The sequence below is a fragment of the Hirundo rustica genome, chromosome 18 (assembly GCF_015227805.2).
Source record: "Hirundo rustica isolate bHirRus1 chromosome 18, bHirRus1.pri.v3, whole genome shotgun sequence".
NCBI classification, from domain to species: Eukaryota; Metazoa; Chordata; class Aves; order Passeriformes; family Hirundinidae; genus Hirundo; species Hirundo rustica.
In genome coordinates this window covers 4,873,583-4,886,130 of record NC_053467.1, presented here as the reverse complement: position 1 = coordinate 4,886,130, position 12,548 = coordinate 4,873,583, and the positions used below count along the sequence as shown (strand labels likewise).

General features: G+C 48.0%; 1 protein-coding gene across 4 annotated transcripts; it reads left to right on the top strand.

Annotated features, from left to right (window-relative positions):
- Positions 1-1,373: 1,373 nt before the first annotated feature.
- Positions 1,374-12,271, top strand: NUP85 (nucleoporin 85). Of its 4 annotated transcripts, none has more exons than XM_040081896.2 (19): positions 1,374-1,422; positions 1,516-1,609; positions 1,715-1,877; positions 2,232-2,302; positions 2,633-2,676; positions 3,387-3,456; positions 4,340-4,461; positions 4,783-4,917; positions 5,227-5,349; positions 5,673-5,804; positions 6,175-6,281; positions 6,556-6,639; positions 6,837-6,902; positions 7,380-7,531; positions 7,623-7,740; positions 9,015-9,115; positions 10,680-10,831; positions 11,417-11,503; positions 12,015-12,271. In XM_040081896.2, exons 1-19 carry the CDS (start codon positions 1,390-1,392, stop codon positions 12,186-12,188), a joined length of 2,028 nt encoding a protein of 675 aa, XP_039937830.1. In that variant the 5' UTR covers positions 1,374-1,389; the 3' UTR covers positions 12,189-12,271. The 4 variants fall into 4 exon arrangements, with proteins under 4 accessions (XP_039937830.1, XP_039937831.1, XP_039937829.1 ...); XM_040081897.2 differs by having other exon boundaries at positions 1,375-1,422; positions 12,087-12,271; XM_040081895.1 differs by having other exon boundaries at positions 1,375-1,422; positions 1,516-1,877; positions 12,087-12,271.
- The last annotated feature ends 277 nt before the right edge of the window (positions 12,272-12,548 follow it).

Here is a 12,548-nt window from a genome sequence, read left to right as displayed (position 1 = left end):
TCAAAATGATGGATGCAGCAGCTGATAAGTAAAAAAGGGTAATTTAGCCATGGAGTGTTGCAGCATTTGTCATACAAGGACAGCAAATGATTTACGTTATCTTGAAAAGTTAATTTTTAGTGAATGTGGTGGGAAGGCACCAGCTTAAGAGGGACTGGTTCCAGCTGTGAGACCAACAAAGCAGAACTGCTAATACTTGTCTTAAAAAGTGTATTGCTGAAGAACTTGGCTGTTAGTTAGCACAGGCAGAAAGTGAGGAGTACACAGAAGTGGGAAGGTGAGCAGAATGGAAGGAAGGGAACAGGGTGCTGTTAGTGTTTATCACACCGGGTTATTGAGTTGCATGCCATGGTAGGTGAGCTCCCAGCATTAGAAGAAAGGTGATGAGCCTCCAGCAGCCTTAGAAGGCACCTCTGTCCAGTGTCCAGGGGAATATTGACCTCCTCCTGGACCCTGAGGAGTGAGTGAGTGAGTGAGTGAGTGAGTGAGTGAGTGAAGCTCAGTGGCAGATTTTCCTGCTGCGATCCTGCTTCATTACCAGTCCTTCCCCAACCTGCATGCAACTCACTGGTCAGAGCACATAATTTGATTTGTCAACTTTATCAATGCCCAAGAGCTCCAGAGTGTGTCACCTTCAACATCTCAGAGGCTCCTCTACCTGCATGTGTTTGGCATGCATAAAGAAATAGGAGACACTGGTTGTTACCCAGCAATCAATGAAGAGAACATGAAAACAACACTGTACGAGTGACTGTGCACTTGAACAGAGATCAGACAGGGTGTGGGGTCTCCCTCACTGGAGATATTCCAGTACTGTTCGGACACAATCCAGTGCCATGTGCTCTGGGATGAGCCTGCTGGAGCGGGGAGTTTGGACCTGAGTTTGTGGTGCTTCCAACTTGACCCATTCAGTGAATCTGTGAACGCTGACTGACCAACTACACCACTGCACTACAAACCCAGGGCCAGCGATGCTCCCACGCAGCACTGAATCTGTCCTGACAAGAAAATTAGGCAGATTGTGATGGGGTGGTATCCATCCGTCCGTCCATTCATCCGTCCATCCCCGACAGCCGCTCGGAGCCCGTCCGGCCCGCCTCGGCCGTCACGGACGGAGCTCGGGCAGGGGCGGAGCGGAGCCCGTCCCGCCCCGGCGGGGCCTCGGGAACGGGCGGCACTTCCGGGGCGAGCGGTGGTGCCTGCCCCGAGCCGGCGGAGACCCGCGGTTCCTCGCCGTCCCTTCCCGTCCCCGGGCGGCGGCTCCGCCGGGGCAGCAGCGGCCGGGCCGGGCCGGGCGCGGGGCTCGGGGCGCGCAGGCGGCGGCGCGGGCAGCCCGGAGGGGCCTCGGCAGCCCCGGCGGGCGGGAGCGGGAGCAGCGCGGCCGCCGCCATGGACGAACCGGACGCCGAGCCGCCGCTCGTGGTGCGGGTTTGGCGGGCGGGGCGAGGCCGGGGGTTGCGGGGCCACGGGCCGTACGGGGTCGGGGCGCTGCTGACGGACACCGTCCCCCCGCAGGTGGTGCCGGGCGCGGACTCGTCGTCCCGGCAGCTGTGCTTCGCCTGGGGCCCCGCGGAGGTGCTGGTGTGCGAGACCCTGTTCAGCCGCGCTGGTGGGTCCCGCTCCCGATTCCTGTCCCGCTCTCCATGCCCATCCCGATTCTGCGGTGAGGGCAGGGCGGGCGCTGCTGCGCGGGCGCTGACGGACTCTGTCGCAGGTACCGAGGATGGAGCGCCGAGCTCCTCTCGCGTCTTCGTGGTCCGCAGAGATCAGGACATTTACATCCAGACCCTGCGGAAACTCTTCAACGAGTCGCACGGGATTTTCATGGGGCTGCAGCGGAGCGAGGAGGAGCTGGCGGGGAAGTCGCGGAAGGCGCAGTGAGTGGATGGGGAGGGTGGGAGGCACACGCTGCCCGTTCTCCAGCCGTGCGCCGATGCCAAGGGCTGATAAACGCCTCCGGTGAGGCAAGTGCCGCTGGCCAGGCTGCTTATACCAGCTCTGGAATCAGCAGCGGCGCAGATAGAATGACTGTTTTGGGGAGATTTTACAAATCAAGGCTCGGGTCCTTCAAATAACCACGCTGGTAGAGTGTGGCACAGTCTCACTGATTCCAGCTGGATCTACCCAGGTACTGGGAGCTGCTGCTGCAGGGAAACTTGAAAGGCTTTAGGGGATATAACACTAAAACTCCCAACAGCTTCCTCCAACCAAAGTTTCTTTGTGTTTGGCAGATTGGTTCAAGTGAGTAAAAACTACCGGTCAGTGATAAGAGCCTGCATGGAGGACATGCACCAGGCAGCTGGTAAGTTTGTTTGTTCTCTTACTGCAGGAAAAGGAAACACTAGTTGTAATTATCAAAGTAGGATTGTAATGGTAACTTATTGTAACTACTGTACAATGGCATGTGTAGGTTTCAGTAATTACCAAGACTCTATTTCTATGCTGGAGATTTCCAAGTTGGTTTGTAAATCTGGTCAGGGACTGTTTTTTCCCACCGTATTGTAACTGATTTTCTGGGGACTTGCAGCCTTTTCGTATCTCACGTGGCAGATACATGGAAAGCTACCAAAGCTCAGAAGGGATTGTCAAAGGTAAATATGTTGCTCTTTGACTTTCCTTGTTTCTCCCTCAGTTTCGACCCGGGACCCTGCCCTGCAAGGCCAGTACAGCACTCAGGTAATCTGCACTCCTGTCAGGTTGAACGTGGATTACTGGCTGGTGAATTCACCAGGCCACCACTGTGGCATGAGGCACTTGAGATTTAACTCTGCCTTGTATATTAAGATGCAGTTCATGACCAAGAATAAATGGAAATAAATAGTTAATTCCTGTACTTTGAAAACAATAAAGATGCCCAACACCTCAATTCACTGCCATGTCATAAACGTATTTGCTGTTGTAGATGTGATGTTTTTGTGTCATCCCAAAGCTGACAAGAAAAGTTTCAGACTTACTGTGTGGTGTTTCACCTCTCAAACTCTCAGATTCCAATCAGCTGCATCTGAGCCTCGGAGCAACCTCTGGGTGTTCACAGTGAGCTGTCAGATCCATGGGAGTGTTCTGGGAGGAGGAGAGTGCTCACACCAGTTTTGTCCTATCAGCTGCAGTGATGTTGCTTCATTTGCTGTTCTTTCTTCCTTTGATGTTTGTCTTAAAAGTGCAGAAAGGCTGAAAATAAGAGCAGTTAGGTTTCTCATTGTGACAGATTATTTCTGACAAAAAAAAGTGTGAAATTGTGGCCTGTGTCTTTTAATTTTTATCTCTGAAATGTCAGTATAATATTTCTCTGAAGACCTGATTGTTTTGGACAGTAGATGCCTTTGTGTGGTTAAAAAACCCAACTGCAATAATGACTAGCTCTGAAACTTGGCCCTGCTTTCCTTCAGGTTTCCATTCTCTCTGCAATGGAGCTGATATGGAACCTGTGTGAGATTCTGTTTGTTGAAGCAGCTACAGGTGAGCCATGAACTATCCTGGTGTAAAGACTGAAGGGTTTCTTTGCATATTTATTTGTTTAAAATGTGTATCATATTCATTGTGTCATAGTTTCATGTTTTAGAGACATGAGAGTGTCTGTAAGCCCTTTAATACCTCTTCTGCCTCACTAATCACTTTCTTTTTATATTGAATTATGTCAAGATGTTCAATTTGCCTTCTACTTTTCTCCCTCACTCTGATTTAAATTGTTTCTTTGTCAGAATGGTTATGAAGAGGAGGGATATCAAAAGTTGTTGCCAATCTGTTTTATGTATAAGTTTAAGCACGTCTTTAAGCATTAAATGTGTTGATGCCAGTTAACATTTACTCAGCTCTGATTCAACTCCCTTAACTTCAGGTTGCCATTTTTGAAGTCAGTCTGTTTACATTGGCATATTAAAGGAGCAAATAATTTTTGAAAGAAATCATATTATGCAAACAAATGTGCTACTTACACAGTCCCAGAATTCAGGGGAGATTCACAAATTTTAGATTACTTAATATAAATTAATCACCTCATTCCAAATTCCTTCCTCGTATTCAGTTAGTAATAATGAAATTATGCTAAAATAAACAGAAATATTCTGTTTGTCTTTCAGCATTGCAAAATTTTTGATCTGGATAACTCCCTTCTTATTTCTTCAAATTTGGGTTTTCTCCTGGACCGTGTTGCCACAGGAAAACCTGTCAGAGGCTGGGTACTCCCAGAGCCTCTCTGCTTAAGGAACTCTGTGATTTGGGGGTGGCAGGTAGAAATCCAGTCAGTAAATCTCATCTAGTGATGTCAAACTGTTACAAAATGTGTGAGAGCAGTTTGGGAACAAACACGTGGGAACTGACAGAGGGAAATCTGTCTGCACAGCTGGGCCCCTCCTGCTGCGCCTCCTGGACTGGGTGCGGCTCCACGTGTGTGACGTGGACAGCATGGTCCGGGAAGTTCTGAGCAGTGAGAGTCCATCCAAACACAAGCTCTTCTGGAACGTGGTGAGTATCACCACCTCGAAGATTCTTAAACAAAAGGAATTCATGTCTGTGCTTTCCTTCCTCTTCCCTGCTGGACATGGCACCTCATTGCTGTCTGCCTATAGAAGCTTTAGGATGAAGCCATTCTCATTCCCATCCTCATTCTTCATGACCCATAGAGGGCAAGCCTTACACTGTTACTTCAATTAGCAGTCCGTCCAGTTTAAACATTTTAACTCGACTTCCCTTGCCTGAATCACAGGTTAAAATGCCCCTCTGATCCTTTTCCTGGATGTTCCATAATCTTGCCCAGTGTGGAGCTCATGGACGGGGTTTTTGCAGGTGGATATCTTTGTGCTCCAAGGCCGGATGGACGAAGCGCGGCACCTGCTCTCCAAGGAAGCCAGCGCCAATCCCGCATCCCTCAACATGTACAAAATCTTGGATGACTTGATGAAGAAGATGCCTGTGCCCAGTGTATGTAAAAAGTGTGCTTTTTCATGTAGTTTGCTGGGAAAAGTCACTTGATTGTGTCCCTTGAAACGTTCCGATTTAGAACATTTCAATCTTGCTCCTTTACAGTAACAATATTTGTCTTCTTGAATTGCCCAAAGACCCAACAATTCAGATAAAAGTCTGTTAGGTGACAAATGAACATAGAAAGATGACAGGCAGTCTCATGTTTAGCTTTTTATCAGGAGTGCCTGTGAGTTTGGCCCAGGAACCTGGCGTGATTTGACGTAGTGTTTCCTCTATTCCCCGTATTCCTTTATTCCCTCTGTTCAGCTTAGCAACACCCAGACACTGACAGAGCTGGAGCTGAAGTGGCAGCACTGGCACGAGGAATGTCAGCGGTATCTACAGGATGGAACTTTTGCTTCCAATCCCCACATGGAGTCCATCTGCAAGGTGTGTTTTTGCTGGGAACAAAGGAAACTTTGGACTAAGGTATTGAATCCATTCTTGAGGATTTCAGGAGACCGGTGTAGCCATAAGTAACTTTAATGTCTCCTGTCCTCTGTGATGGTTTTCCAGCCTGGGCAGATGGGTTTCTCTCCCTCTCCAAGGCCCTAAGGCTGATTTGGAAACTGGGCTGTGAGAAAGATCTTTATGATGTAATTTTGAATAAACCCTCACCTTTGCAGAACAGGAGTAATGCCTCTGGAGAGCTGGAGTGCAGCTGTGTCCATCGCTGAGTTTGCAGCATTCCTGCTGTGTTTTTGTCCCATTAGATCCTGCTGGGAGACGAGGATGCCATTTTGGAGAAGAAGGAGCTCATGACCACGTGGTATCACTTCCTGGTCACCCGGCTCCTCTATTCCCACCCAACGGTGAAGCCGATGGAGCTGCGGTTCTATGCACAGGTAGGAATTACAATTATTCTAATACTCTTCACTGTTTCAAGCACACAAGGGTTACTAGACTGAAAGAAAAACTTAGGGAAAAGTCTTGCAGCAACTACATGCCTGTCTGATGTCTGGAGTTTGTAAAGGACTGTGAGAGTGATAAAATTGACAAATAATTATTGAAGACCCACTTTTCAGGGTCGTCAATGACATTGCCTGTCTTGTTCTTGCAAATTGTTTTCCCAGTTCCCTTATGCTAAAATGAGGAAATTTCCATTTTGTTAATGTGTTCAGCCTCTATGATCTGTTATTTCCCATAAAATAACTGCTACATCCAAACAAATGTCTTGCTTCTGCATTTATTGTGTCTTATTATCTCATTCCACAGTCCAGTATGGACCTGTTCCTGGGTGGAGAGAGCAGCCCTGAGCCTCTAGACATGATTCTAATGGCAGCCTTTGAATTTGAGATCCATCAAGTGATCAAGGAATGCAGGTTAAGTTTTAAGGTTTTTATTTCTCTAGTTCCACAGTATTGCTTCTGTGTTGTTTGGGGCGGGGCTATGGGTACAGAGCTCTGATCATACGTGCAAAGAATTTAGCAAAAATACGTGAAGCTGGCAGCAATTAAGATATTCCATTAGGCCTTGGACATTGCAGCCAGACCTTGGACTGTAACAGAGCTGTGTATTGGTAAGAAATGCCTGTGGAAAACCTGACACAATCCCTGGCAGTCTTAGGCTTAGTTTTTTCTTTCGCTTCAAACACAGCATTGTCCTGAGCAACTGGTGGTTTGTGGCTCATCTGACTGACCTGTTGGATCACTGCAAACTCCTGCAGTCTCACAATCTCTAGTAAGTATTTATTTGCATTATTGAATAAAGCTGATTAAAATAGCCCAGAGGGGAAAAAAACCCCAACCAAACCAACCAAACAAAACAAAACAAAAAAAAGCTGCAGAATTTGACAGTACTTGTGAAATAAAGTCATCATATTTTCCCACTAAGATGCAAATAATAATATCTGGATATTTGCTCTCTTTCCCCCCCAGTTTTGGTTCAAATATGCGTGAATTCCTCCTGCTGGAATATGCCTCAGGACTCTTTTCCCATCACAGGTACCAGCCTTTGTTTTATTACTCATAGGACAGACTTAGACTGGGGCAGCCAAAACAAATAACTGCATGTTCATGAAGTAAAAGGGCAAAACTTAGAGCAGTCACTGTTGGAATTTCAGCAGAGGTGTCCCTAAGGGACTGTACAAGATTGGCAGGTTTCCCTTCCTGAACGCAGACAAAAGCTGTCTTCTGTAGCTTTTCACACCTCATGACTTGGGCACAGCCACTCCTGCCACTGTGCAGAGTGCTCGCACAGAAGTTCTTACGAGCTGCACATATTCCAAAGTTGTGGCATTCCAAAGTTATTTTACAGGGAACTGGCGTGAGGTAGAAAGGAAAAGCCATTTCAGGACTGAATCCAAAATTAATCAGAGCTAACAGTTATTAATGCAGGCTCGGATTCTCCTTGGGGCTTTACTGTTGTGCTCATTGAAGATTTCTAGGGTTGGAATGGTGGTGATTTCTCCCCTCTCTCAGCCTGTGGCAGTTGGGGGTGGATTACTTCGACCACTGCCCAGAGTACGGCCGGGTGTACCTGGAGCTGCACATCGAGCGCATCCCGCTCAGCACGGAGCAGAAGGCCCTCAAGGTGCTGAGGATCTGTGAGCAGAGGCAGATGCACGAACAAGGTGGTGCATTTCCAGTCTCACTGTTTTGCAGTGGTCCAGCTGAACCTACTGACACTAATTCTTCCCCTCCTTTGCCGTGTTTCCCCCCAAGTGCGCAGCGTCTGTAAGATCATGGCCATGAAGGCTCTGCGGAACAACCGCCTGGGCTCCGCCCTGTCCTGGAGCATCCGAGCCAAGGACGCGGCATTTGCCACGCTCATCTCAGACCGGTGAGGCTGAGCGAGCAGCTCCCACGCTGCGGGGATGGGGGGAAGGTGGCTGCTGTGTCAAGGGCCAGGAAAGCTCCCACTGCTGCAGCTGGGGCCAGGCACTTTCTTCTGGACCAGAAAACAACACCTTCAGGTGCTCTCCCCTGCAGTACCTCAGCTGTGTCTTCTCTGTTTTTCTCCCTGACATCTAGAGACAAAACAGATTGGCTTTATCTGAGAGTCCAACCCCCTTAGACCTTGCTTTTAAAAACATTTCTTTTAACAACATCTGTCCTCTGCCCTTCACTTGCTGTGACAGAGCTGTTGGATGGGCCGGACAGAGACCCAGGGGTGGAAGATAATCCCTACCTGTGCTTTATTCAGCAGATTATTTATAATCAAGTTTACCTCACAACCTCCAAACAAGTCAGTGGGAGTCACTTAAGCCACAGTTTCTACAAAAAATCTCCCTGTTACTACTAAAAATTGCATCAAGGAGTGGTTTTGTCATGTCCCTGGCTTTGTATGAGCCTCTCAAAATTCCTGATCTTGTTTGGGGTGGGAGGGTTGTTATCAAAGTGAGGACAATACTGACACTTGGCTCAGGCCTCAGCAAAAGCTCTGGCAACTCTATGCTTTGTGTTATGTGTGGGTTTTGCTAATTGGAAATAGAGACCAGTCTCTGCATAGTTAAGAGTGTAATTTTGAAATTACACTCTGGATAGGTGGCCAGGCAACACTCTGTCTTCAACACTGGGAAAAGGAGTGGTAAGAGATTGCTAGTCTGAGTTTCAGGGGGTTTGTTATTTGAGGGAGTGGGAATCATTAAATTTCCTTCAACAGAAGGATGAAAAAAACATCACATGAAGCAGCTCTGCAGAAAGCAGCACAATGGAGGCTGTGACAAAACAGATGAAAAGCTTTCAGCATTGTTTTTGTTCCTGCTGCTTATTAACTTTTTACACAGCAGAAAAGCAGAGCTTTTGTTACGATGTGGAAGTGTTACTTAGGCATCTACCAGCCTCAGCTTCCTGCCTGCCTTCCTTCACTTACTCCTTTTAAAAAACAGATCTCAACTGCCACAGAATGCAGAAGAATCAATGAAGCGTCTTAATGCACCAGTTCCTTGGCCACTTCCAGGGAATGTTTGACAACTTCTGAAACCCTTGGGAAGGTTGATTAAGATGGAACTGAGCTCTACAGTCAAGTTTTCTGGGATGGGATTAGGAGGTACAGAATGGATGTGGATTATGTCCTCCTCTCTGAGCTTTCCTTGTGTTCCACTTTCTCCCCAGATTCCTTAAGGACTATTGTGAAAGGGGGTGTTTCTCTGACCTGGACCTCATTGACAATCTGGGCCCGTCCATGCTGCTCAGTGACCGGCTCACATTCCTTGGTGAGAGCTGCTTCCAGTGTCCATAGTGGTCTCTTACGGAGAACTCAATGGAATTACTTGGATTTATTACTTTCTTCCATCTGGTTACCTCCTGGTTTAGTGATGAGGGGAAAGCAAATGGTGAATGTGGTTTGGGATGCAGCTTGTGTTAGAGGTGGCCTTTACCAGTGCCCTCACACCAGGTTCCTGCTCTTCTATGAGCAGGACAGACCCAAGTCCCGATATGCCAAACTTCTCCTTCCTTCTTTTACCAGACTGATTCACTACCTTGAGAGGCTCTGAAATACTAACAAATGCTGCCTTAGGTGGTTCATTGGAAGAGTAATCCACTGGTTTATGTTGACCTTGTTATAAGTTCTCCAGAGTCTCCAGTGTGTGGGTTCAGTGTGCCAGTCAAGCTCACTGGAACAAGAGCCCTGCATCTGCCCTGTCACTGGGCACTTGTGCCAACAGAGAGGGCCTCAGCTCATTTCCTTCCGGTACCACAGCTTCCTTCTCCTGCCTGGCACAAGGCAGGCTGTGGTAACCTGCCCCTCTGCCTGCAGCTGCTTGTGGCCTTTGATTCATGGACCAAAACAGGAAATTGGTTTCTCTGGTGCTGTGAGTTAGGAATCTCATTTTCAGGGGCCAGAGTCTGATAGGAATTTGGAATAGCTGTCAACACTGGATCGACTCCCCTCTACCTGATGCCACCCTTACAGGGAGGGTGAGCCTGAGTTTTATCTGTTTCCACTTGGTCCAGGTTGCAAAACTGGAACTGAATTTCCATCATTAAAAGCTTATCCTAAATTAGGTCTAAAAGCTAACATGACTTATCAAATTGGTAATCCCTCAGCTCTGCATGCCCAGCATCATCTGTTAACTGTCAGCCCAGAGAAGCCATTTCCCTTTCTGCTCTTTCTAAACAATCTTGAAAATCTGAAAATATTTCTGCCTGTTTATCGCTTGGGGTTTTTAGAACATCAGGTGTCTCTTTGCTGGACAACTTCCCCATGTCTCTGCCTTGAGCTCAAGCGTTAGTCAAAGTGAATCTGAATGGGAATCATTAACTTCCAGTATTGTGACAGTTTAGTGGATACAGTATGAACCACACTTCCATCCTCAGACACTTCCCTCATCCTAGTTAATTGATTTTATCACAAATTCTGAGCAAATGCAGAACTTTCCCTATCAACAGCGATTCCAGTTTCCATTTAAACAAGCAAGGAAGATGGTGCAGCTTTTCAGACCTCCTGATACTCATGACCTCAAAAAGGACATTCTCTCTCTGCTCTCTAAGCCATTAGGGCATTGCTCCCCTGCAGACCCTCGGCATGAGGCAGCAGTAGCCACTGACCAGGCTGATGTAAACCCTGAAGCTCACCCAGAACAGCAGCAGGGTTTGGCTGCCCTTTCAGGGAGGCTCTGTTGTCACCTTCCTTCACGCACCAGATTCCCAGTCCCCGAGACTGGGCCGCTTTGGCCTCTTTTGGCTGGGGGTGGTTCTACTACGGGCTTTGTGTGAGCAGGGGGATCTCCCAAGGCCCAGCAGCCCCTGATGCCTCGTTCCTCCCACCCATGGCAGGGAAGTACCGGGAGTTCCACCGGCTGTACGGGGAGAAGCGGTTCCCGGAGGCTGCGCGGCTGCTGCTGACGCTGATGACGGCTCACATCGCCCCCTGCTCCTTCTGGATGACGCTGCTCACGGACGCGCTCCCGCTGCTGGAGCAGAAGGAGGTGAGGTCCTGCTCACACTGATACAGCCCTCCCCCCGGGGCCTCTTTTTTCCTGGCAAGGGAGCTCAAAGTGGTGACCCCCTCCTTCCTGCACCTGCCTGGACTTCTCCAAGGCAGTTCCAAGTGTCCCAGGAGTGGGAACACACAGGGACCCAGGAAGGGATAAATTGACTCTTACCTTGGTTCCCTGCTGTTACAACAGCAGTGGAATTCATCTGCACTGGTAATTTTAGCATAAACTGCATCCAGTTCCTTGGGGTACTTCGCTTGAAGATTGTTCCAGTGCTTCCTTCTTCTAAGCACAGTTTTTCCTTTAAGATCCATAAAGAAAAGGACTATTCAGCAATTACAGACTCAGAGCAGCCACCCTGACTTTACAGCTGACCCTGCTTGGTGCAGGAGGTAGCACTAGAGACCTCTTAAAGTCGCATCCAGCCTGAATTGTCCTTGGATCCTGTGATTTCAGGGGTCAGAATGGATCTGTGGGAGTGTAAGAGCATTATCTTCCTTTCAGCTGCATTATCTTCTCAGCCTGTGTTATGTCTTTAAATTTGGTCTTTTTCAGTAAATACTTTGATTTTCACAGGTCATATTTTCAGCAGAGCAGACTTATGAGTTGATGCGATGCCTGGAAGACCTGACAGCAGGAAATCCAGATAAGCGGAAATTCCAGGTAGCCCCAGTTCTGAGGACAGCTGGATAATGAATCAAGGGGAGCCATGGGAAGAGTCAGGGAGGGAAACTCTACATTTATATTCCTAGTGAGAGCATAAGGGAGGGACAGCCCAGGGCCCAGAGTCTGGGACAGTGGGTTCAGGGCAGTCAAATGAAGCATCAACAAGAGACTGAAGTATTCACAAACCCAGTGCAGAAGTGCTCCTACTCCTCATGTTCTGGTGGTTTGCAGTGGACCATGACGCTTTTCAAAGATAAATAATTGCACATTACATGGGCAATGAAGAGCTGAGATGCTGCCATCCAGCAGCTCTGGCTCTGAGCATTCCAGGCACAGAACAGGGAACCATTTGCTGTACATAGAAAGCCCTGCAGCATGCAGGGAATGAAAAGGCTTGGCAGTGCTGTCTTGGCTTGAGCTATAAAGTAGGAAACGTAGCTGTTGCTCTTCTCAGGAGGTCCCTGTAACAAGTAAGTACCTCTCACTGACCTGCATCTTTGCTTCCCAGACCCCGAGACAGACGCTGTCACCAGCTCATCACTGTGTGCAGTCCCCTAACCCAGGCTCTGCTCCCTTCCAGGATGATGAGATTGAGACAACCAAAGTAGAAATGCTGAGACTTGCTCTTGCACGGAACCTCGCACGGGTCATCGTCAAAGAAGGCACAGTGGAAGGGTCTTGAAGATTGCAGGGTGTTCCTCTTCCTCTGGGGCTTGCTGTACATAAACTGACTTTTTCTAAGAATAAATGTTTTGTTTTGCAGAATGATTGGTCAGTTGTTCTTGTCTTCCAAAAACAACTCTACATAGGCTTTTTTTTAACCTTTTTTGAAGGAGCTGCATCAAAATGTTTCAGCTGCTTGTTCCAGCTTGGTGGCAGTCCTTCCCTGATGAAGTGAGCCTCACTACAGCTTTTCCTTGGATTTTTATGTTTTCTTTGCCTCTAACACCCAGAACTGAAATGAAGACCACTTCTTTAACCAGTAGGGTTTTAGAAACATCAGCCTCTCTATTTTTGCTTAGGAAGGTCTTGAGTTGAGAGG

Coding starts and splice junctions, on each gene's coding strand:
- NUP85 (XM_040081894.2), top strand. CDS start 1,390: ATGGACGAACCGGACGCCGAGCCGCCGCTCGTG. Junction 6,282..6,555: donor CAAGTGATCAAGGAATGCAG/GTTAAGTTTTAA, acceptor CTTCAAACACAG/CATTGTCCTGAGCAACTGGT. Junction 7,532..7,622: donor GAGGCAGATGCACGAACAAG/GTGGTGCATTTC, acceptor TTTCCCCCCAAG/TGCGCAGCGTCTGTAAGATC.